The following is a 26,044-nucleotide window of genomic DNA, read 5'->3' on the forward strand; positions in this document are numbered from 1 at the left end:
CCAGGGCTGAGAAGAGGGGGAGGATCACCTCCCCAGCCTGACAGCAATGTTCTTCCAAAGGAGTCCCAGGCTACCATTGGCCTTCTTGGCCACAAGGGCACACTGCTGGCTCATGGTTAACTTGTTGTCCACCAGGACCCCCAGGTCCTTCTCCGCAGAGCTACTTTCAGCACGTCAGCCCCCAGCTTCTGCGGCTGCATGGGGTTATTCCTCTCCAGGCGCAGGACCCCATTACCCTGAGTTTCTTCCAAGAAGGTCCCTAGTGATCTTACTTATTGCCCTGCTTCTTCCTTGCAGAATCCTGAACTCCGTGGTCTTATGCTCCCTGTAGCCAAGGCTGCTCCCAGCGTTCACATCTCCACCCAGTCTTTCTTTGTTTGTTAGTACAAGGTCCAGCAGCATGCGTTTCCTTATTGGCTCCTCCATCACCTCTGTCAGAAAGTTATCAAGTTATCTGTCACCTGTGTCAGAAGGTACCCATTTACTACCCATGCTGTCTAAATTTTCCTCACTCACCCAGAACGATACTGCATGAGAAGCAGAAAACGAATTATTTAACAAGTCAGCCTGATTATTCTTCTGTCCAAGTTCAAAGTCAGTGAAGCCTGGCTTTCCTAGCAGTAAGAAGGAACGGAGACGAAGAGACAGAGATACATAGGGTATTAGCTTGACGAGTGTGTCAGTCTTTCCCTTCGTAGATTTCTCCTGTGGTTTTTGTGGTGTACAGTATGATACACACCATTCTCATTGCCAAGTGCATTCATTGCATATGATGCCTGACGTCAGTCTCTTGTTTATTAGTTACACTGTTGACATGCTCCATAAAACTAAAAGCAAGAAATTTGTCATGAAAGCATAGGTATTAGCAACAGCATAGGAGTAAAGCTGTGAGCAGTGCTCAGTGAGTCAAATAACCCTGGTGGCTTTCTTCCTAACAGCTTTTCTGGTATATCAAAAAGGGGGGAAGAAAGAGTTGAGCCTGGCAGTTCTCCAGGGAAGAGTCCTTCATAATGCTGCCTCCAGGAATCACCCTGAGCTCCCAGTGCAAAGCAGCCCCTTAGTCTATGGCTGTAGCTGCCACACCTCTGTGCCTCTGATAAACCTCTCAGGTGCAGAAATTGTTCTCAGGCCTCTGGGACAGACATCTTCTGCAGAAATGGTGCTAAGGAAGAAAGCGTAGAGACGGTCATTTCAGAACTGTACATCAGGGATGCCAGCGGGGCAGAGAAGATATAGTGATATCTGGTGGAAGGGAGGAGAGCTGGGGCAATCCTGAGAGGTATATATTGCTTATGTAGGTTTTGAACATCCTGACACCAATTTTCTTGGTTTAAATGGGAAGTGCCCTCATGCTTTCTGCTCAGACAATTTGTACATTCTTTGTGTGAGTGTACTGATGCACGGCAAGGGAATAAAGGCAGGACAAAGTCGGTTTGGACATGCCATGAGTGGTCATGGCCATAACATTTCTAGGACAGAGCTGATCTATTGTTAGTGTCGGTGCCTTAATAAAGCACGGAGCTCAGACTCACAGATCCTGCAGCACCTCTGATTCTTTGCGTGCCCCTGGGCTATGTTTCACAAAATTGTGGGTCTCAGGAAGGTTTGTCAGCTTGGGCATAATGACAGACTCAGACAATCTCTGCATACTTATGAGGGCCTGCACATTAACAAATAAGCTTCTTGGGCAATGGGGCACTTGAGATCAGAAGGGAGACATCTTAGTCATTCTCCTGGTGACAGCACAGGTCCAGTGGCACAGGCACTGATCCAGAGCTAACAGGCTTGGGCTGAGCTGCACATCTAGGCGTCTGCACCCTGTACATTCACAGCTGTGTTTCAGATTGGAAGCAGTAGAGCACATAATTGTGAGCTGCAAGTAGACACGGGCTCTCTTCCCATCTCTTACCTTCCTTATCTCCTCTTCCAGTCGTGGCGTCGCCCATACTTCCCTTATCCTGCTGTCACAATAACCCCAAAGCAGTTCAGGTCGTAGAGGTGCTGCATGCTGGCTGCCTGGTTGGGCAGTGCAGCTAACAAACCCTCCTGGGTTTCAGAGCATTGGGTATCAGCATCAGACACTCACCGATGTAGGGACTTGGCTCAAGTGGAGGAATCCTGATGGACCCAAACTTATAGATGTTAGCCAGACTACTTAATGCAGCCCAGAAACATCTTAGATATTCTGCTGACCAGCATAGTGCAAAATTGGTGGAAAGTAGTGACATTACGAGCTAGCAGGAGTGCTTCAGACTCACCCAGACAGGCAGTGGTCTTTAGTTACTTGTTTACATTCTGTTTCTTCAGTAATACAATAAATATCAAGTAACTCTTCTGGAACTTGAGATAGGGATCTGTAGCATTTTTCAGTCTTGGCACAAATAGTTTTTATTAAAAACAAAAATCGGTGGGAGGGAGGGGGAGATGAGACCAGACAACTTACCATAGATGATTCTTCTTGTTAGAGTGAAGGAAACTGATAATATCTGGACATTTGACTTCACAGTCGTTTGCGCAAGTGCCCAGATAGCAACAGTTCGCAGGTTCCTCTTTTCTGCCAATTGCAGTCTTCTGATTTTCCCCAAAGTGAAAAGAACCAGAGAGCAGCTTATTATTCATTTGGTTTACTTTTCTATACAATGCATGGTTTGCTATTTACTCTTTGAATAGCCTCACTCATGCTTAGAAAATTCCTAGATATTTTTGTATATTACAAATGTATTGGCAAATACAAAAGATACTTCAGTGCTTAGCTTATGTCCTCTGGGGGGCTTCTGATTTCATTTGCAATCAGATCCCAGTGGCTGGAGAGCATGCAAGGGGGCTCGCTGGTGGCAGCCACCTGCGGAGCGAGGGGACGAGCCCCTCTTGGCAGGAAAGGCTGCGTGAGGAGCTGACCCGAGTGGCACGCGTTGCTGTTGAATGGCTTCATGTGGTTTTTGTTTTAGAGCTATCCCATTAAAATAAAGGGATGGTGTGGTGGGATTATGTTTGTATTTAGTGATAGAGGGCTGAGAGAAATGTGCCCGTGTGTCTTTGATGCTTGATGATGAAGGAGGAACCCCTGGCAAGGAGAGAGAGTTCCTGGGTTATGGATGTACATCCCATTCACCATTCATTTCTCTGCTAAGAAAAAAGATTTGTGGTCCCTTTGGACCTGCAGTGTGCCAAAAGCTGTACGGGTAGCTGATGCAGCAGTGAGCTGCCTAGGTTGTACCAGTGGAGGTGGCTGCCCTACCAGCCATGGTTCCAGGCTGCTTGGTGCAGGAGCACTGCTGGGGCCAAACTACAGACCCTGACAGCCATGGGACACATCTAGGCGAGGATGCTGAGTGGGGCGCAACTTCTAGATGGAGCAGCGCGGCTGTCTGGTCAGCCCCATAGTGCTGGGAGTAAGGATTGGGTCAGGACGCCTGCCAGCAGCTGATGGCTGTTCCTCCTATTAATTAAGCAGGTTTTCCAAGTTTATAAGTTGTTGTAGATTTTTTTCTTTTCCCTGGCCTCTCTTCTTGGGTCAAGAAAATGTGTACGTCTGGAGTCCTTTTGTTTAGCTCTCAGCTTGGGAGTGGGAAAAAGTTACTCATTGCTGAGCTCTCAGGGGATAATTTGATTTCCTGGGTCTCCAGGCTGGTAATTTAAACTGGTGTCACCTAAGAGTTTTTAGCACGAGCACCTAGGAACTGATTTGGCAGAGATGATATGACAAGGTACAGGTATGTTTTCTTCGAAAAACGGAAACAAATGTAAATGTTACCGAGATCGTCAAAACAGAGAAGGAGCTTCAGTTATTTTGTGTGTACTTTAGTGTTATCTGTGCTCATCAGCCTCCCCACTCTTTGGTTGTCTTTGTTTTCATTTTCGCATGAACACAATGATGGTGCTTTCAGACAGAGGTATTTCAGGCACTACGTCTTACGCAATTTGCTCTTAAACAGCTGAGACATGGGTGCCTATCTGTGTATGACAAGGATTAGTTTATTGCTTATTTAATAGAGATCTTGAAAACTTGTTTATAACTGTTTACATGCAATTTTTTCAACAATTCTGATTGCCTAAGGCTACGGCATGTTCGCTGTGCTTATGCGCAGCATATAACCCCCATGTGGCCTCAGGCAAATGCAGTGGTTAAAAGATTTATGCACTATGTGGATAAACAAAATCTGGGAGAATTTCCCCGAGGCTTTGCCTGGATCGGCAAAACGGTGTGATTTCAAAACGTGATAGTTAGTACCTGGCATTTCTCATAAACGCTGGCTCGATGAAGAAAAACCCGTGTGAGAGACCCAGTTTTAAAAGTAACCCCACTGAGGCAGGCGATGTCCAAACCACAGCTTGCCCTTGGTAACTTCTTGTAAGACAGCATTTGGAAACGACCTTTTTTCCTCATGTGGCTGTAACCTGAGAAAATAAATGCCTCCGAGTCTTTCAAGAATTTCCCTGACTGGGCAGCGCAAACCACGGAGATGAGAATTTGGGGAATTTCTCCTTCTGCTGAAGGAAACAAACACAGCGCTGCCACAACGTCCGGCAGGCTCTGAGCCTGTCCTAACCCTTATCATCCTTACCAAGGATTTCCTGGAGCCCAGCATGAACGGGAAAGCTTCCACGGCCTGAATAACGCAGGGATTTCACCTGCAGCGTTTCACACAAAACTCTAGAATTAAAGGGGGGGGCGTAGGGGGGGGGGAAGCCAAGAAAGGGTTTGGCCTGAAGGGGTTAGGCACTCTTTCAAACAGGCTACCCGGCCGGCGCCCCGCTGCAGGCCGCCATGAGGAGCCACGGCCACCGCGGGCCGAGCTCGGGCAGGGCCCCGGCCGAGCGCGGCGCTGCGGGGCCGCCGGTGGCGGTGGCTGAGGCGGCGGCGGGGCCGTGGCAGGCCCGCGGCTCGCGGCTGCCGCCCGCCGGCCGGAGCCGGCTCGGCCCGCGGCGGGGAGGCCGGGGCCGGGGCCGGTTTCGGGGCCGGGGCCGGGGCAGGGCGGCCCGGCCCCGGCGGCTCCTCCTCGGTGGCGCCGCGGGAGCTGTCCGGCTGCGCTGCGCGGCCCCCGGCCTGCAGCCCGCGGTAGGCGCTGTCTCTCAGTCGGGGCTGGTCAGGAGTGAGCAGCATCCCGTAGAAAGGCGTTGGGTTAATCCGTATTAATAAACCAGAAAGGCTGTCAGATTCGTACTAATAACTCATAAAGGCCACTCTCATTGAGATAGCTCGTATAATGCAACATCTCTTATCCGTCACATCATGCCTCATGGCTCAAATCCCCACCCGCAGCTTTTCAGTTTTAATATCATTTTCCAATAATAAGCCGCCAGGTCCGGTGACAATGGTTTGCTGTTGGATTCCCCAGGTGCCACCTCCATCTCTCGCTGCCACTCCTCGTGTTTCGCTTTCATCCTTGTTACCACAGCACGCCCTCAGGAGCCCGCGTTGGGTGCCCACCCCAACAAAAAGGGTAGGGTGTCTGCTTCTCCAGCTGTAGGCATCTACTCCAAAGCCAGCGTTTTGTGTTTCGCTGCGTTGAGACACTTGTGTGAATTGACCTACCTCACGGAATAGGCCACACAATTTCATATAGTTGCCTTGCTGTAACATTTTGGCAAATTTGGTGCTGACTGTAAACAAGACGGATGACTTGTGCACTTCCTTCAAGATTATTCCTCCTGCCAATGCTTGCGGAATGTCTCTGGAAAAAAGCTTTGACCAACAACTGCTTTTCAAATATTTTTATGTCTGTCAGTTAATCAATTCTTAGGCTATTTAATTTGGAACATTAATTTTTTCTGTAAATTGTTAGATTAAAGCATGCAGTTTGTCAATGTCCATGTGGTTTTTATCAGTGCAGTTACCTCTTATCACACACGACTTTGTCTAAGAACAAAAACATTTTTGTTTGTTTATTTGTTTTTGGTAGGAAGGATGCTAGTTACATTCAGATTTCCCTTCACGACCCTTTCCTCAACTAGCAACCATCAGTGCTTCTCCAGGTTTCTGAATTTTCCCAGTCTTCTGAGATGAGACTCGATTGCAGGAATGGTTAGCCATCACTTCTGGGGCTTGTGGTACAAGTTTCCTGCACATTTGAATGAAACAAAAGAAAACAATGCAAAACAAAACAAAATAAAACAGTCTTTTCCTCTAGCACTTTTTTTTTTTTCTGTAGAAAAGACTGTGAGGTTTTTTATCATGCTCGTATGACAAATCTACCGTCAACCCTATACCAGTATCTTGCTGCTTTCTGAATACAGAAGAAACTATTCATTTTAACATTTGCCTTTTCTGTATCACTAATATTGGCATCGAGAAACAAGACTATATACTTCATTTTTAATGTGTTTTTTATAATTTTATTTGTTTGTTGAGTTATTGTGCACCTCAGAAACACTTCAACTCTGCTGTTTAAGCCTTCTTTTCCTACTGTGGTTAACTTTATTTATCACTGTTAAACTTCATTAGTTTCTATTTTGTATTCGTTCTTACCCATTTTTGTTTCCTTCTGCTTGTTAAATAATGCCCTTACTGCCAACAGCTACATTTATTTCCCCTTTGAAGTAGACTGTGCTTATGTTGTTCCCTTCAATTCATGGCCAAGAGCATGAAGTATGGACACTGCCCAACCCAGCTGGCTTAGCAGCTAAGGGGCTCTGGCAGCAGCAGAGGTGACTGCCACTACAGGGAGTCATTCAGTTTTCTAATCATGGCTCATATGAGATCCTTCAATTCACAGCTTTATTTTTTGCAAGGTGCACTCAGATTAGCTGAGAAAAAAAAAATCCAGATCACAGCATAATGCACTGAATCTTATAGAGTCCATTAGAAGCAAAAACTGCTGAGCTTGATGGTATGATCAGCCACAACTCTGGCCACCTCTGTTCAGGCATCAGCAGTGGTAAGACAAAGGTCGTAGATAGAAGTTAGATCCTTTACTAGATATAGAGATTTAGGTGGAAAAAATATATATATTAAACAAGCCTTTAGGTGCACAAAGCTGTCTTTGGGTGCCCTGTGGTCACATTCTGGAAGTCTTCAGGAAGATGAAATGATTTGATGCTGAAGCCTGAGGAGCATCCTGCTGGCCAAAAGCAATCATCTAGTAAAAGGGCTTTTTAAACTCAGTTCCTATTGAAAATGAGTAAAGAAAAAAGAAAAGCAACAACCTTATTTTGAAGCGAGTTTGAAAAGTATAAAAATGATATTTCATCCCTACATCCCTACTTTTATATAAAATTGTGCTACCCTTTCTTTTTTTCTTTTCTATTTTATGAAACTGTTTGTTGTCTTCCGATCTGGAAGAGATTTGCTGATACTTTTCTGTATTGATTAAAAAAGCAACCTTTTTTTGGTTTAAGAGAAACTGACTGAATGAGCTATGCTAATTCTTACCTGGTTTGAACCAATCTTAAGGACTATGAGTTTCCAACTCAAGGTTCTACATGGAAAGATAGGGCAGCAAGCTAACATAACAAGAACTGGATTTAGAGCAGATATAGTAGGTATTCACCTTACATATATCTCTCCTGGGGAACACATGGTTAGTGATACCTTACATAGGTTCAAAGTGGACACATTTTATTCAAGCAGAGTCCATAGGAAGCTATTAAATACTAAGATACCATTTCTATGAAAGTATTGTATGCTTGCTTTGGTTTATGTTTTTTGCTGGGCATATGCTACTGTCCATTCCTCTAGGTTGGATACTGGATTTGATTGGGCTGTGGCATGATCCAGAACAGCTTTTACATGTTGGCATGTACATGAATCCAACTGCCTCTGCAGTCCTGTCCCACTTCTCCTGGGCATTGTAATACCATGAAGTTCTGCATGTGCTACAGGCAGGTGAGACACCAGTGGGAATTTCTCCCATACCAACGTAGCTTTCAGTTCAATGGGCTTGCACAGGAAATCCTAGGAAACCCTGGAGAAAGGTCAGGTTGTTCTGATTCCCTCATTGTTCTCCCTCTCCTCAGCTTACTTCTAGGCACTCCATCTTGTACTTCTTTAAACTCTACCATTCAATGCGCTGCCTGTGAGAGGGAGAGACTTTCTTGAACGCATCACAGCATAATTTAGTTTCCTGGATTTTTTGTAAGCCTTGTACTGATATAGTTAACATTCTCTTAATAGGACCCCAATTATTTTTATTGCCAATCAGTGACAGGAAAGGCTGCCCAGAGAAAAAGTGCTAGTACTTATGCTCAGGTTCAAATGTGAGCTACTCAATAGACATACAGAATGAACCTTTCAGAGGAGTTTATGACTGTATGATTTGCCTAAACAGAATATGAAGTTCTGTGGTGAATGTGTGCAAAAGGCTTCACAAACAGCACTTTCTCCCACAGAATTTGAGAGTGTAACTCAGAAAGAGTTTCTCTGTTCCATGCAATTGAGCGGAATTTAGTTGAGGACAGAAATAGCACAGCCATGGGTGAATCCAGTGACATTATTCGAAAACAACTCTGAGAGTGGAGACTAAAAATCTCCTCTAATTAATACTTAACAATAGTTGAGGATTTATTGACTTTTCTGTGAATGTACAGTTTCTGTTAGCAATATTTAGATACATTTTCTCAGAAGTTCTTAATGATTAATGGTTAGTAATTTATGATTCATTTACAAGAAACAAGGCACTAAAATGCACAGTTATTCATCCTTATTACATACTCTGTGAGTTTCAGACATACAGTAGATTCCTCTCACTTAGACAGTTACTGGCTCTCTTCTTCCAATGTTGCTTTTTGTTGCATTTCTTACATCTCCCTCATTAGAAATTATACATTTTACAGCCCTACTTTTGTCTCCTTTTAGTTGCTGTTTCTATAGCAAAGAATTTGCTACGAAAATTAGCTGTAGAATAAAGATAATGAAAATCCCACCCCTCACATTTCTAAGGATGCAGATACACTACCTGTGGGCTCCTTAGAGATTCAAACTATAACATGGGTGTTATGTATCCATTTATTTATCAATTAAAAAATGACAACAAAAAATAGTTGTTTAAAGGTGCAATGCCAGAAGCTACTTCTGTGCAGGGCAGAAACAGCCTTGGTGGTATCTGAGGCACTAAAATACTAAACCAACACTTTTAAATGGGTGAGATGACTGAGGCTGACACCATGTTAGAAAAATCACATTAGCCTTGTGGCTAACCATTTGGCTAAATCAGGGTTGAGGCTGAAATAATGTATAGTTTTCAGTGCAATTTAAAAAGCAAAACCCAGAGACTGTTGCTAGTAAAAGGAAAAGACCACAAAGGATACCATCTGATACCCCATTAAAATATTTAGTACCAGAAGGAGTCTTAAGACAAATATCTTAAGACAAATATCTTAAGACAAATAGCCCAGGACTTAAATGGTAGTTCTCTTTCAGATGCTCACCAACTATAAGCACAAACACTATACAATGTGATTTTATATGCTGTTAAAATACAACAGAAACTAATGTCACATAATAAATACAACAGAGTGTAAATAAGGAGTGGTTTCCTAATTATCTGACCACTTATACAAAAATGACAAAGAGGAGCACCTAAGTTCAATTTTCTTCTTGAGATTCCCAAGCTCTAGTGCTGCCAATACTGTAGAGTTCAGATTTTCAGTTCCTCTGCACTGGGACTGTAGTGATCCTGAGCACCCTGCACACCCATGGAAATATCACCACTTTGGTTTTCAGAAGACTCTTGCAGTCTCTGTGACCAAATGAATTCAGGTGCTGGTGGAATATACATGAAAAATGAGGGACGTCTTTGCAGGATTAAAAATGTGACAGTGGAGAGAGAACCTCTTTCAGCAACCTTGAATAACACCCTGAGTCATTGCCAAATTAAAGTGAAAGCTAACCTTTTCCCCTTGGAAAGACAGACTTCTTCAAACCTGGCCAGCATGATGAACGATCATTGGAGAGACAGCAATACATCTAGAATCAAATTATTTTTTACAATGTTTTTGCCTCTCAGGGAAAAATACTTCTGCAAAACTGCACAACTTTTGGAAAAGAGAGATTCTTACTCATACAGCAGTAAGAGTCACTCAAAGATCACAGGCAGAAAAATGTTAAAGAAAACCATTATGTGATTGCTCTTGATCAGCAACGTATGTGCGTTTATGTTCGGTTTTGCTTGTAGTCTCAGAGGTTGGAAATTCCTTAAGATACCCAAGAGAAGTGGGGCTCCAGTGCTCACTGGAATTTGGTAGGATCCAAAAGTGTAGCTAATCTGCTCTGTTGAAAATCCCATCTGTGGTTTCTAGAGCCCGTTTTGTCCAGGGCTCTTGAGGCCCCTGCTGAGGACAATGTGAGCCCACCAGGTCAGCAGCTCTGAAAAACAGGTCCTGCATCTATGCTTGTGTTGCTGGATGCTAGCTGGTGATAAAATGGGTTGTGCACGTTATGACTGAAAGTCCAGAAACAACCACAAAAAAAAGTTATGAGGTCTATGCCTTCTGGCTCTGTGGAACCTTCTCTGGTACAGATCTAAAATACCAGGACTTCTGCATATCTAGAACCTGAAGATCAGATCTTTCATTATTTAACTTTAGACTCTGCAGGGAAAAAAATGTGGAAAGTACAAATAAACAACAAAACAACACATATAGCTGAAAATATGAAATATTGGAAAAATATTAAATCTATTGTTCATTTTGTTGAAATTATATATATCCATCAGGGGTGTGTTTGGCTTTATATAAACAACATAGGTGTGGGTATTTTTTTTTTTTTTTAAGAATGCAAACTACTTTGATGGAAGTAGCAATGATTTTACAAGGAAGAGGTGAGTGTGCCTGTGTGAAATATATACTGCACCCGTTAACCAAATCCTAACAGAAAACTCAATCTGTCAGACTGAATCTGTGATAATTTATTGCTCTTGGTAGTTGAGCACTTGACAAGATATAATTTTAACCTATCCCATGATTTGGAAGATTTGAATACACAACAATTAAAAAAAATTGCTTACCACCTGAAGCCATCTTTTACAGATCAGTAAAATAAACCACTGCAGTTACTACACCCAGGCTGGGTTTTAAGTTGTGAGGGTGTGCGGGCTTGAGTCTGCTGCACTGTGGGGCTTGAGCTACCCACGTTGTGTGTAGGGGAAGGGTTCAAGCCTAAGCCAGGCTTTTTTCCTGCCTGACTTTCCCAGCCTGGCTCCCTGACAGTGACTTTTTGCCAGGTTTGCACAAGCAGCCCCAGTAGCTGTGGGTTTTGGACCAGAATGAGAGCCGAGATCTAGACTTCTCTATCAAACCCACGGCAACACCTGGAGAAACCTGTTAGTTTCAGTGGGACTATGGAAGTGTGAACTGGAAGCAAGCAATTAATATATCAGTCCATGAGAGGAGTAAAAGAACGATTTACCCCAGAAGAATTTGTTGTAAATGGCTAAGACAGATGCAGGTACTGTTATGGTCATTTCTTGATCATACCTCTAAACTTGCCACCTTGTTGGTGTGATGAGGCACCTCAATGATAAACTTAGCAAAGACTGTCCTGCTGGCTGAAGACCCTCATTTTTTATACAAATCCATCCACCACTGCTGATTTGGTAATTGGAAAAGATGCAGGCACACTTCAGTGCCAGGCAACTTGAGAACTGGAATCCCTCCCCACAGTCCCATCAGCATCACCTCATCACCACTGCGTGCATCCATGAGACAGTATTGCATTCAAGAGGAATGGGACCAAACCCACATGGAAGCCTTCTTAAGCTGTCAGCCAGCAACAGCGTGCAACGTAAAGCCCAGCCTAGCCTCAGAGCCCTTATGCAAAGGCAGTACTTGAAATCAAACCAAATCAAAACAAATGCATTTTGGAAACTACCGCAGCTTTATTTGGCAAGTACTTCTCATTACACCTCATTTTAGATGGAAAGTTGGAGGTAAGGCAGTATTTGGATTGGATATCATTGTTCAAGCAGTGGTTGAATCTCTGTATTAGGTCAGCAGTGATAACTCCCAGCCTGCCATAATTTTAGTGCTGGTTTAAATACCAAATCCATCATATTGCCTTCCTAATTTGTATTTGGAGTCTCAGTATGTGACAGTATGTACAAAATCTTTTTCAGAAAAATGAAATTTATCACGTGTGTCAATTCAGACTTCATATAGTCCATAGGCTTGGAATTCAGAAGCTATTAAGCCAAAAGGCTCATTGAGCTGAAGGACAGTTCTGTGGGAATACAAAGGTATCTAGTAGAAGAAAGCAATTTTAAGCAAAACATCAGTCAGAGTAACAGGTCAAAATGTCAAAAGTCCAAAACTTAACAGAAGCAGAATTTTGCCTCCACATTTCGCTGTGGCACAAAGTACATACTGGGGATTCAGCTGGTCCACTTGTGGTTCGGTACGTTTCATGGTGTAATTGTAAGGAAAGGGAAGGGTTTTACACATGACCAAATTATAGGCAGAGCATAAGGAGTTTATATGTCACCTCCTTAGTGCCATACAAATAATAAACTACAACCAAATTGGCACATATAATGCCAGTTTCCAACCCAGGACTGTCCAAGAACAGCCCCTTATATCTGAGAAGAAATATCTGAAGGCTGGTGGAATACAATCAATCTTACGTTGTGCTGAACGCAAACCTCCTTCTCTCTTGCCAAAGAAATTTGATTAATTAGGTGCTCTAACAATCAGTCAGAAAGTGAAGCACACAACTATTCTGCAGCTGGACTGAATAACACAGGGAAAACAAGCTCAATCAACATTTTTTAAGAACACATTATTTAATTAAGGACTGTCTAAAAATCTATTGCGCTTTATTTCTGTTAGAGTTCTTTCCCTAAATATATGTGCTTATATAGTGTAGATTATTATTATTTTTTTTTCTAGCCAGCTCTTCTGATGAAGCAAGATTGTTTTTAGCTGTCATGACTGCTGAATTCTATTTTATTTTATTTTTTCCCTTGTGGCTGTTTTAACGGGTTGGGAAATCTGAACTAGGGTGAGTTAAAAGATTTGGGAAAAGTGCTTTTTTCCCACTGTTAAACGGCTTGACCATCCAGCAAGATACACTGTAGACTCCCTCATCAACAAAAAAGTTTTATAACCCAAAGCCATGTGGCAGACAATCCTTTCCTTTTCCTTGTTGTATAGCTGATACCATTTGGCTGGCTACATGCTGGACAAATTTCACATGCTTTTCTTCAGTGCATAGCATGTGTGTCTGGATACCATGGGCTCAAAAAATTGTCCAAATTCACTTTAGTGAGGAGTGATGCCTAATAATTGTGGCAGAATTCCTACTTGACGTGGTTACTTTTCTTATTGTCAGGCACTTGGAGCTGCTAATGGTGTGATGGAGGTGTCCAGATCCTCAAGGACAACAGTGATCAGGAAAGGTGAAGACCATGCAGGGAAATTGTTTGACATACGTGAGTGTTATCTCTTAGGACAACTAAGAACTGTCTTCACTTCTGACTCACTCTGAAAACTGTACTAGCATTTATTTTATTTATTTATTGCCTTTGTAAGTTTTTAATTCCTTCAATGTTATTAACATGACTAATTATGTGGGATGCTTAATCCTTTCACCACCAGAGCAGCGAAATGCTCAGGGCCACAGCTGGGAGTTTTTTGTTTCATTGCTCTTGTTTGAGGCCCAGAAATCTGTCTACATTTCTATATGCATATCAAGCTTTTTTGTGTAATTCCATGAAAAAAAAAAATAAAAAAAAACCTAAGAGGCAAAGTCCATTGTAAATCAGCTGCATAGAAGTTATTCTCGGATACCTGAAACAGAGGTCACTGCTTGGTTTTGCTGTAAAAATACATTATCCTATGCTTATAGATGACAACAACCTTTTTATTACATCTCTTTCTCTCTTTTCTTTCTTCCTCTTTTCTCTCTTTTCTCTTTCTTTTTTTCTTTCTTCTCCTTCTTTCTCTCTTTCTCTCTTATTTCTCTATTTCTCTTCTGCACATTATCCCATCAGTTTGTTACTTGGTTTATTTCATTAACCTAAATGTTAGTGTTAAATGTTATGTTAACCTAAATGTTAAATTTAAATAAATTTCATTAACCTAAAATGTTAATTTTGGTACATGTTAGTACTGACTTTACACAGAAACATTTCTGAATATCTACCTAGAGACAAAGTTCAGGAAGAGTGATGATATATGAGTTTTGCATTTAACTGCCTGGAGAAGAAATAGAAAATTAATGTGAAAAGACAGAAAAAATGGAAAAACAAACAAACAAACAAAAACCACTTAGATGTATCAGTTATGTAAGAACAGCTTTGAACAAGCTAGCTCAAAATATGAAATCACAGGACTACTTGTGATGGACTTTACTTGCTTAAATAAAAATACTATTTTAAGATTTACATGTAATTCACCTACCCCGTAAAGTAACACTATATAAATGTGTAGGAGTTTTTCGTTTCAACGTTATCGTGAGAAAAACAGCTGGGAATATGGCGCTGTGACCACAGAAATTCAGGATGAATGGGAAGGATTAAAACGTGAGTGTGGAAGAAGGAAGAGGATGCGTTGTAAAAGCCACTGTAGCTACAAGCAGTATAAAAAAAAGAAGTCTTGGGAGACTGCAAACATTTAGTATTGCAAACAAAATCCAGGACTACATCCTCAGCTGCACAAGATGTGGTATAACTCAGAAAAGGGTAGCCCTGGGCCACAAGGCATTTTGCTGCTCATGGGGCCGCAAGAGGCCTGCTTCGGCCCTAGTGCTGAGCTAGGCCCCACCGGCTGTACCTGCCCCCGGTGTGGACATCTTCTCTGAGCAATGGCCCAGGAGGGATGGACATTCAGTCCTGGCTAAAGACATCTCTACTGTGTAGGGAGGAGTGTCACGGAGAGGATCTGTGGTAAACAGCAAGATCCCTTGCTCTGTGATAGAGCAGCTTGGGCCCTGAAGGAAGTACTACCATGGATTGCAGGAGGGGTTACTTCTTTGTCAAGGTCAAGAGCTTGAGGTGAGGCTCTGAAAAACTTCCAGACTCTTCAACTACCTAGCAAGAAGGAACTTTGTTACCAGAAACTCCAAACCTAAACGAACCCCAAGGATTTATGAAGAATCAGTACCAATTACACAGCTTCAGCATCCTGCATTAGCTCTGATACTCATGACTTTGTAGTCACAGACTGTCCTCCTAGAATTACACAGAGCTGGGATGGAGAGAAAGTGCTTCTCCCTGTACAAGCCTTTCTCTACACCAACCCCTTTCCAAAATCCTCTGTTGCGTTTCCTAGCCTGTGCCCAGAATGCAGAACGTGTGGGCAGGTGTGCAGAAAAGGCTAAGTGACCATACTTTATGTGGCTGTGGAAGAAGATGACTGAGAGGAGCAACCATCTCATGTTCAGATGTGATATAGGCAGTCTGGCCAAGACAGAAAAGACCATAATGTATAACTCTGGATGAAATCTCCTGCACTTATTGCTAGTAAAAAAAAAAAAAAAATTAAAAGGGGGGGGGGGGAGGGGGAGGAGGAAGCAGATGTAGGGAATAAATGCAAAGGAAAAACTTATCAAATAAAGATGATTTATATCAGATAAGTTAGGTGATCTCCAAGGAGAGACAGAGCTAGGAACAGGCTAGTGTCTTTTTGGAGAGCATGAAGAAATTTGCCACACCTTGGCTAGGAGGTCATACCTTCTCTTCGTAAGAACAGAGTCCGAGGAATATCTGTATCTGTCTGGTATGTTTTTTCTTATGGAATTAAACAGGGATCGTTTGGCCCAGTGTATCTTTTAATTTCATTCTTGCCAACAACTTTATAACAAATCCAGAGAATAGGTATTTTAGCACTGCTGTAGTTTATCTTTGAAAAAACTTGGGAAAATGCCTATTTAGCTTGGCCAGATGTTTAACAGGAAAACACAATGATATGAAAAGTATCTCAATGATGTAAGCTGGAAAAAAAAAAGTCAGAGGAACAAACTGACATTTTCTGGGATGGCGATACTACAACTACGAAAAGTTGGACAAAAGAAAAGACAAAACCTAAAACCAGAGGAACTGAAAACAAACAAGCAAACAAAACCCCACATTTCTCATGTCATTTAAACTCCATCACAGCAATCACTTTATAAAGCCATTAGGTGGAGAAGTGAAAGCCTGGCAAGGAGACACACTACTTCATCATGTTGATCTTTGACATTTTTCTATCAACCAACCCTACAGCAGCCAACAGTCGACCACAGATGGGAAAGCAAAAACCTGGGTCTTCATTAAGCCCACCACAACAGCATCTTGGATCATTTGTTAGGTGTGACATGCCCATTCTTCCTCTGTGTATGTACTGATCATTCTTTCTTTCATATCTTCATCTTGGTTCTTTTTAATTTTTCTCCTGTGGTTTTCTTTCTTTGAAGTACAAGCTGAATTAAAAGGTTCTATTGTTCAGCCTAAGAACCGTAAATTTTGGGTTCAGAATAGGTATGCATACCAAAATAAAGACATTGCCCACTTAGTACAGTCTGAAAACATGCATACTTTAAATGATTTTTTTTTAAATACAAAAATAAAACAATCTTTCATGAGCAACGTTACAGCTTTCTGGAGTCAAAACCACCCTTATCTCAAACATCACTGATTCTCCCTGGACTACTCATACCTTACCACAAGGCTATCTAGACCTGGATTGTCTCTCCATTCTTGCTCTCTTCACAGTGCTGAAATTGTCTCCATTGGTCACCTCTAGGCACCTTAGCACACTTGGTTTTAATGACAGAGTTTCAAATTGCTTTCGCTTTGGAGCAGTGTGGAAAGAATCCTACCACTGGCTAAGAGAAATACCTTTTCTATCTCTTTTCTGGACGGTGCCTAACCAACTGTCATAACCACTCAAATAACTCACTTGCCTTCCAGAAACACAGAATGCAACCTCAGACCATAAAGGTCCTCACTCCTGTTCACTGCTTTCTTTTGCCTCTACCATTATTGTGCATCATTGTCCTACCTTCCAATATTGTTTCCATGCAGCAGAAAAAAAAAGTGTCCGTAATTATATCTTCCTTTGGAAGTCCTCTGCTTCCTTCATACAGCCAATTTATAAGAAAACCGAGTCTCCTGTCAAAAAGATCTGTCTTCAGATTTCATACATGACCGGCTCTATGATCCTGCAGCAGCTCTGCAAAATCGCCTTTTTTTTTTTTCCTCTGTAATATAAAATAAGTTGCGATAAATCACTCCCACTGCATTTGCTGGTGTTAGCACATTGAAGGGAGCAGTGCATGTACCACAGCGTTAACCACTGTGAGTATTGTGGTTGATAATGGCAGTGCTTGCAAAGATGAATCACCAGCAGGGAAAGGAGTTCAAAGGAAAAATAATAACAAAAAAAACCTAGCAAGAAACCAACTGCCAAAAACCAAATCCGAAACAAATTGCACTAGAAAGAATATCCAGGGAAGAAATAGGAGTGTAACTGGGAAGAACAGCATGTTTTGTGCCATACCCTAATTTAAATATGGTGCTCTCTGTCTAGATGTGACCTTATTAATCGTGACCTAAAAATGCGTTATTGAATAATGGGATACTTGGGATTTTCATTGAAAATATATGCTTTTCTTCATTTTTCTCACTGCTTCAAATGTTGGCAGTACAGCTTCCTACAAAACAGCTTTTCACACATCAGAAGATCTTATGAATCTTTATGGAGTTCTGTATTTCATTTTTCTTAACCCTTGCCCCACTAGAACAAACTATTGCCTAAGGAAGGATTATCTTTATTTGTGCTTTCCTACCATCGACTATTCTGGGCCCCCAAACTCTGCGGGGGCCTTCATGGGAATGCTTTCATACAAATCATGTCTGTCACTTCTCACTGACAGCAAAGCAAAGAAATACATCACCTTAACACACATGACAGAATAAAACAGAACTCCAAGACAGGAATGATCCCCTAGCTTACCACCCAAAGCTACGGAAAAGAAGGCAAGTCTTAGCCTTTTTTCTAGTGAAGCTGAAATACTCCAGTTAGCTGCTAAGTATTGCATGGGGAGACAGAAGGAAACTTTGCCAATGGACTAGATGACTTGCTACATTTTAAGAGCTTTATGAATTGTTAAAAAGGTCTTCCCCTCAGAACGATTCCACGTGCACAGCACATAGCACTGGCAGCAGCATGCGGCCCTCCTATTTCGGTATTCTACTTGAATACAAGACAGGCCTGGAAAAGAGAGCACAAGCACAGGGGCTGAGGAAGAAGTCACCTTCTTTACAACTTCATAAGGGTCAAGGCTCAAAGAACACAAGGGCCACTCCACAGCCACTATCTCAATCAGCCAGCCAGATAGAAAATCTTACTGCTGTTCATACAAGCAAAGTGCTCAATTACTACAGTGTTGCTTTTGCTACTTCCTTCACTTTCACATCTTCTATGAAGAGTAGGTTACGGACTATATTAACCAGAGGCTAAACGTTCACTTTGTTTTGTTTTTCTGTGCCCCAGCATAACATCTGTCAACTGCTTTTTCTCTCAATAGCAGAGAGCAACCCTTGCTTTTATTTAGGAAATGGTAGGTATGAAGTGCTAGAAACCAAAATAAACACTATAATCTGATGTTTAAAGCTGTTACATTTTTTCAAGAATACCCAATGAAAGAAGACCCGGAATACCTTAAATTTCAAAGGATGTTAGGGTATTCTGAGAGCAGAAAATATGTTCACATTTTAGAATACTGCGTATGTCTGAAAGTTACAAAAGTCAGGATTACCTACAAATGAACAGTACCGTTCTGCCCTTGGCAGACTCTACCAGTGTTTCCCTAAATGTTAAGCATCAAAGTGTGTTCCCTATCAGCTGGGCACCTATCCTGTCACTGTACATTCACATTAAAACACCCTCTTTCCAGTGCGCATTACTCATAAATGTGCTCAATCAAACTGACTCCGCCACTTTATGCTCTACGGTGAATTAGGAAAGGGTCTGTTAAAGGATGATACAGGCCATTCTTTTGTGATGGTCTGCAGTTTTCTCTCCCAATACATTTTCTTTTTATTTAGCACTTCCATTTTTATCCTGTGTTCCTCTTCAGCCATCTCACATTCTCTTTCTATTTGCTGTATTTTTGCCACGTGAACTTCATTCATTTGGATTAACTGCAGTTGCAAAATTGACATTTGCTGATGATGCTCTTCCTCATGCATCTTTTTCAGAGCACTTTCCTGAGACGCTTTACTTCTGTAGTTCTTATCCGCTGCTATTCTGACATCAGAACACGAAGGCTCAGGTTGGGAGGTACCTTCACACACTGGGAAATGTACCAGCTCTTTCTCTTCCTCGCAGAGTTCTCTACTTGAGATGACAAACGACTCTGTAAAACAGAAAAGAAAAAGTATTATAGCATACCCCTCTTCTCCCTCAAGAAACACAAACTTGTGATAATATCTAGAGCTGTATACATCTAAACCTTATGCTTCTGTACCAGAATAGAGCAGCCACCATGTAACGCTGTTCTAGTATAGAATACTGAGGACATAATGATCTGAACTGAACCATTCTGGGCTTGGCTGAGCCTGGAGCTGAACCTTAATGCAGATGTTTAAGCCAAATCTGTATGTGACCTGCAATCATCTCCTGAAAGATCTGAGTGTCAGGTAAAGAGTCACACCTACAATAACACCAACAGACTGTGGAAATATGGGGAAGGCTACTACTTACTCCTTCCTCATCATTACTGCATATAGCATAAACACAGTGTTGTATATTTTCTGGAAAAAAAAAATATTATTCTAAAATATTATTCTAACTTCAACAAGGTTCTACTTGTTTTACTGAAATAAAAGAAACTACTGATGGAATATAATAGTAACCACTGCAATTTATTGTCTTTACTTATGGTAAATACAATCATGAAAGAGAAGATGCAAGAATGTTATCTAACAATGCAATTACTCTTTTCTTTTTAGCAAGAAAAGTCTTACGTGGACATTCCTGAAGTCTGCAAGAAAGGACTGTAGGTATGCTCCCTTATAGTCTTGTACTATTCCTTCTGTGTATGCTTGCCAAACAAAGAAGAATATAGTACTCAACTTTTTTCAAAAATGCCATTCTCCAGTGTGGACTGCAGTGTGAAATACGATTCTACAAACACTTTTTAGTCCTTCTTGAACACAGAAGAGGGAAGACCTGGAGGGAACTCTTGCAGCAGATAGTTGTCTATCAATTTGCTGCTGGTGGATTGTTTTGTTTTTATTGCTCAGACCTTTTCCCAACAAAATGACACCTTACAAAGGATCAAAATATCCTTGGGACCCTTCTGTTCTCTGTAAAGCCAGTGTGATGCCTGCTGTGATGCTCGTTACAAAGCAGAAGATATGTCAAAAACTGACTTAGATAAAAAAAAAAAGATTAAGATCTTAGTTTAACTCTTGGGGGCCTAGGGATATAGACAGTCTTGTAATATCACAGCTCTGAAATTACTTTTCTGTAACCAGCAGTCACAGCTAAGTGGATAGATTTAGATTGCTGGCAAAAAACAAAAAAAAAATCACTGGCAAAACCACAGACAAAAGAAAACTACATGCATCATCACAACAACATTTATACCTTGACTAGAAGCATCAGGGTGATATTCCGAATCTTCTTCTGGTGGGCTCTGCAAAAAGTACATTTGCTCAGGCATTATGCTGGCAATCTTCTCCTTCCCTATGATGTGAGTATTTATAAGTGGACTAATACTTCTTTTTACCTTCTCCCGTCTTTCATGTGCCATTATCTTTTTTGTCCGTGCCTTGATATTCTCCCAGCATTTCTTTAACTGTTTGAAGTCTCGCAGTGATACACTGGGCTGCGAATTATACTCATGAGCTAGAGCTTGCCAGGTGCGTTGTTTCAGGGCAATAGTTCTCGCATCACTTTTTTTACACTCAAGTACATATTTGTACTTTTCAACCAATGCAAGCAGCACACTCTTCTCCACTTCCGAGAAGTATTTAGCAGGCTTTATTATTTCGTTTTGCATTTTCTACTGTTTCTGCAAGAAGCCAAAAATCCTATGAAAACAATGTTGGAAACAAAGAAAAAAAAAACACAACACATTAGAACTGGTTACAGTATCAAGTAATTGTGTTTCAGCAAACAACTCCTAAATATAACCTCTGATTCCAAAACACTTCCTTATCTAGAAAAGCTTGTGCATAGTTCTACGGTAAATAACAAAACATTCAGGTTAGATAGCATAATTATAAGCTGGTTTCTATTGCTACTTTAGTGGCTACACAGTTCCATAAGAAGTATATGTTAATGAAAAGATGCTTCCTGCCTTTGTTATATTTTGTCTTGCTATAAAATATTTGGTGTTCAATTTACTTAGTAACTTGTTTTTAACACCTTGTTTTTCTATTCATTACACTCAGTTTTCAAAGCCCTGAACTGTGGAGCAAGTTCTGAAATTCAGCCCTTGATCACTTCTGGTTTAAATCTAAAGTTGTCTTCAGCAGGTTTGTCTTTCCTTGGGTACACAAAAGACCCTCTTCTGTCCCTGTTGTATAGGTATAACTGATTTCTCCCTTACATCCTTTCTGTATTACTTCAAAGTTCTGTAAGAAATTATATTAAAAAGATCTCTCTTTAAAGACTTCTGATAGTTTGGTTCTCCCCCACACTCAGCCCTTCTGGACTGACATCCAGCAGTGAGAAGGATCCTGACCAGGATCTCACTCCCTCTATAACTGTGCAGCCCCAGTTAGTTTCAAGTCTTGGGCAGAAACTTCTGGATAGTTATGTACAAAAAGGAAAAGCGTTACTGTCTTAGCTCACATTTCTTCCAGTTTTAAACTTAAAACTCAGGGACAGAACATACATAATTGGTTCATGTTCCTAACAGTCTAGAACTCTTTCCCAGAATGATTTTTCTAGTATTTTGCCTACTGTTTCTACTACTTCTCTCATAATGTTACCTGATGATTCAGTAGATGCCACAGTCAGACTTCCTCTTTTTCAGTCCAAATATTTTTTTTTCTTAACTCCACTACACTAGCATTCTCTTTGTACCATCCTTGTAATTCCTTTCCTCCAAATGTCTAAATACTTACACTTATTCTCACCTCTTTCAGTGAAGGCAACTATTTATACTAACAAAGAAAGCTAACAGACAAGTTAATATCAAAATGAGAAACCATCTCTCACATGAGAACAGGAATATTCTAAAGTAGCTGATGATAAGGATTATCATAGCCTATATGATAAAACCCAGAAAAACAAAGAAGAGGATTTGAGGGATGGAGGAGGCTGTTGAACAAAGCACAGAATAGCAAAGCTGAAAGAAAGTGAATAGAAAATAGTAATAGTCTGAGTTTAAGAAACTACAACGTACAGTTAAGCATGCTAAGTCTCTGGCAGCAGCCAATTTGTACCCCTAGTGAAAAAGAAGCACCCAGTTCTGTACTTTATTTCTGTCAGTGCTCAACCAAGCAATCACTGGGTACACACAGACTGGACACTTGGAACCTACATAGATCCTGGCTAGTCACAGTTCTGTGGTCTCTTCAGAAATGCTGGTGTCAATGGGAGAGCTGGAGTTTTGGAGCAGACAGGATTTAGGGGACAAAGGGCAGAGATCCATAGGAAACCAGGCTTCGTTAGCTCTGCTGCTCACAGATCAGCTTGGTCATTATGCAAGAAAGAAACAGGTGGGAGAAGGACGAGAGCTGGGCATCTGGGTGTAAGGAAGACAGTTCCCAGATCCAGCGTTTCCTCCTTCACACTCTATCAAGTTATTTATTAGTCTCTGTGAAAACTTAGGCACTCCATGTGTTGGTGAGCAGGAATTCTCAAGCACCTACAATCTCAGAGCACAAACTATGTGCGTGTAAACAAAGCTTAAAGTATCACATTCCAATCATTATTATAACGTCTAGGTCTGATACACAGAAGAGAACATCTGCTGCAGAAGTTCCTTAAATAAAATAATAAATAAACCAACAAGTCAAGAAATGAGCAATCTAAAAATAATAATAATAAAAAAAAAGCAAACTGGGAACTTGGCTCCATGAAACAGCTCTCAAAACCCGTAGAATAAAAAAGACCTATAATGAAATGGACTCTATCTGCAAATTGATTTTACTTAGGTACTTACTGTACCATTCCAAACCATTGAGCTGCTTTGGACAGCTGCTTCAGTGAAATTCTTGGGACTAAATATTGATGTTTCAATCTGTCTTAGCCTTAGTTTCATTGAGAGGCAGAACAGAAAGCAATCCCTCCGGCAAGTCATAAGATCCAATAGCTGATGACCCCAAAGAGCCAGGATCAGAGGTTTCACGGGTCTTCCACTGAGGCATGTAAATCTTGCTTCTAGCTTTGAAAGGACGCAAGAAACTCAGACTAAAAATAGTGGTATTTATTTGTAGAAAATTGCTTTGATTAGCAGAACAATGGGTTTTCAGGAACTCTGGAGACTAAGTTCAAAAAGTTAAATTTAATAATACCTGGACTTCTAGATTCCAGGTGCCAAAGGTGCTAAGTATTTGGCTACAAAGACTGTCAGAGATCAACCAATATCGGCAAACATTTAAATACTTCAAAATGTAACTTCATATATATTAATACCCTATGTATTAGGATAAAAGCTCATCTTTCCTGGTTGCTGCCACAGCAAACCCCTAAGTATCACTTTTATACCCCATTTTCACTTATTGCTATTATTTTTACTGTGATAGGATCTGAGATTCCTTAGTCATAAGCTCAGATGGTGTATGTTTAAGAGTGGAAACATAGGTTCTGCTCTGAGAAGAATACAAGACTAATGCCTTTCCCTCCCCCATACACATTCCTAACTACTTTTCCTACACATACACACTGCACTGGTGTCCTTTCCATGACAAAGCTAGGATTATGACTAGGATGCATAAAAGAACTCAAGAATTGCTGAAAGCAGTTTAATACACTTAATACAGAGGAATAAAATCAAAATTCTTGAAGCTTCTTTTCAAGCTGTTACACACTCAGCCTGCTTACTTCATTATATGAAAGCCCATTTTCAATAAGGTAAGTTGAAAGCACTCTGAGATGCCAGAAAATTTACAGCACTGAGGATTTGCAGCAAAATACTACCATGCATTTGTATTCACCCTTTTCTTTATGGATATCAATCACCTTTTGACAGCCCACTGGCTCCTCAGTGGAATACAAGAAAGGACTCTCACAAAGTGAAATAATTTCCATTTCGAGGCTGAAAGATCCTTCCAAGATGTACGCCCAGGATAAAATTTAGCACATAGGAATCTGTGTGGAAATGGAAGCAGTTTATTGCATATAGCTCATGCAAAAAACAGGACTGATTTGGGAATGTGATTTGGGAATGCGACCGCACATGAGGACAGTTGCACTGTAAATTCAAAGAAACAAAGAACAGAAAGCTTCTCACACTCTTACAGGTGCTCAGGCTGTTAGACTGTCCTGTGCAGCAAGGAATTACTTTATCCTAATTATCTTCTTTGGCATAGCTCCATTCATAACTTGCATTAAAACAAATCAGTGTCCTAAGTACCTCTCTCACACAAACCTCTATCACTTTAAAAATAACAAAAATATCTCCCAATTCCTGACACTTTGAAATGCTGTGTGGCGTTCTTCTCTTGAAGATTATAAAGGAAGGACTGTGCTCTGCTGGAAGAATTTCTTGGAAAAAAGATTACACAAGTGAAGCAATGTACATATGTTCATAAGTACGTAAACGTGTATTATTTTGCTTGCACACATCTAAACACACACTCATACTCCAACCGGTTACAAAAAAGCACATTTTGAAAAAGAAAATCACTTCACGTTGGCACATGTGAGCATGTTCAGAGCCTGAAATATTTCTTTAGGCATGAGAAAATGCAAGGAGAAAATTATGATGGAAGCCTTAACCCAAATGTGAAGGTTACTCTAACGAAAAACAAAAATAACAGTTTGCTAGCAAACTGTAGTCACTTACGGTGTGAAAATGGAATTCATTTGCCAATGCTAACAGGATTGCTCTCAGAAATAGTTAAGGACTCAAAAAAAAAAAAAAAAGAAAATTTATTTATCCAACTTAAATTACTGATGAAGCATTACATGTAACCAGCGATTTACAGCATTGGTAGCCAGTCACAAATGCTGTCCTTTTCATCCAGTGTCTGGGGGTGACAGAAAGGCATGGGAATGCAACGACCAAATCCTGTCACAACAACAGGTTTATGTTTCATTTGGAGAATGAGAGAACCAGCAGTAAACAGCCTCCTTCTTCCTCAAATGTTAGGTTTTCCACACAGAGCATCCTTCCATCGGGCTGTTCCAGGCCTGACCCTGCCTACCTTGAGATGTGCAATCACTAGGTGATTAGATGCACATTACAAACATGAATGAGACCTGCAAGGAAAACGTGTCACATGCAATCGGTTAAAAAAAAATAAAAAAATAATTAAAAAATGCAGTTGAGTGCTTTTATCTGTTGTAACACAAATCAGTAATTATCATGGACTGTCCAGCAAACGAAGAAAACCATCTATTAGTTAAAATTCACAGTGTTTTGCCTGGATTTCTTCTGGTACATTTTATATACGTGCTATGTATTTTTTTTAAAATACATGTAACATTGCAAAGGCATAGATATAATGACTCTGGGATTCTATAAGGATATTTTACACGGGTCATCCCGGTGCCTACGGAGGCCATCCAAAACAGTTCGTGGCAAAGAAAGGTGAGGGCTGCAGGTTGCTATTCCCAAGGACCGCCTGAAATTCCCCTGCAATTCCCCCGAAAAGAGGGGCAAGCAGGAATCCCACCGGGCTCTCCCTCCCCCGGACTTGTCACCCCTCAAGCGGCGCTTGCCTTTTATATTGCCTCGCTCGCTCCTCTTGTGCCCGAGCCAGCCGGGAGAACAGCTCCTCGCTCGACAAAGAAGGACGCTCCACCCAGGGCGGACATGCGGCTTCAGGAACATCTGAGGGAGGGAGGAAAGCAGGGAGGGATGGAAGGAGGGAGGAGGGAGGGAAGGAAGGAGACCCGCCGTGCGCGGCCCCACAACCAGGGCGGCGTTCCCGGGGGCGAGCCCACCCCTCGGCCCCGGGCTGGCAACAAAGCGCCGCCACCCCCCTCCCTCCCTCCGTCCCTCCTC

At 41.4% G+C, this 26,044-nt stretch overlaps 1 protein-coding gene across 2 annotated transcripts; it reads right to left on the minus strand.

Annotated features, from left to right (window-relative positions):
- Positions 1-16,425: 16,425 nt before the first annotated feature.
- MSANTD3 (Myb/SANT DNA binding domain containing 3) lies at positions 16,426-26,040 on the minus strand. Of its 2 annotated transcripts, XM_080582814.1 has the most exons (4): positions 25,759-25,971; positions 20,648-20,951; positions 20,506-20,554; positions 16,426-19,270 (listed from the first exon to the last, which is right to left on the minus strand). In XM_080582814.1, exons 2-4 carry the CDS (start codon positions 20,918-20,920, stop codon positions 18,861-18,863), a joined length of 732 nt encoding a protein of 243 aa, XP_080438940.1. In that variant the 5' UTR covers positions 20,921-20,951; positions 25,759-25,971; the 3' UTR covers positions 16,426-18,860. The 2 variants fall into 2 exon arrangements, with proteins under 2 accessions (XP_080438940.1, XP_080438939.1); XM_080582813.1 differs by having other exon boundaries at positions 20,506-20,951; positions 25,759-26,040.
- Positions 26,041-26,044: the final 4 nt, after the last annotated feature.

The sequence above is a fragment of the Anser brachyrhynchus genome, assembly GCF_964034855.1.
Source record: "Anser brachyrhynchus genome assembly, chromosome: 2".
Lineage (NCBI taxonomy): Eukaryota > Metazoa > Chordata > Aves > Anseriformes > Anatidae > Anser > Anser brachyrhynchus.

Bases quoted from the DNA above. Each gene is read 5' to 3' on its own strand.
- MSANTD3 (XM_080582813.1), bottom strand. From the start codon at position 20,920: ATGCAAAACGAAATAATAAAGCCTGCTAAATACTTCTCGGAAGTGGAG. The intron at 19,271-20,505 runs GTATAAATGTTG...TCTGTTTTACAG, and splicing joins CCCTGATGCTTCTAGTCAAG to AGTCGTTTGTCATCTCAAGT.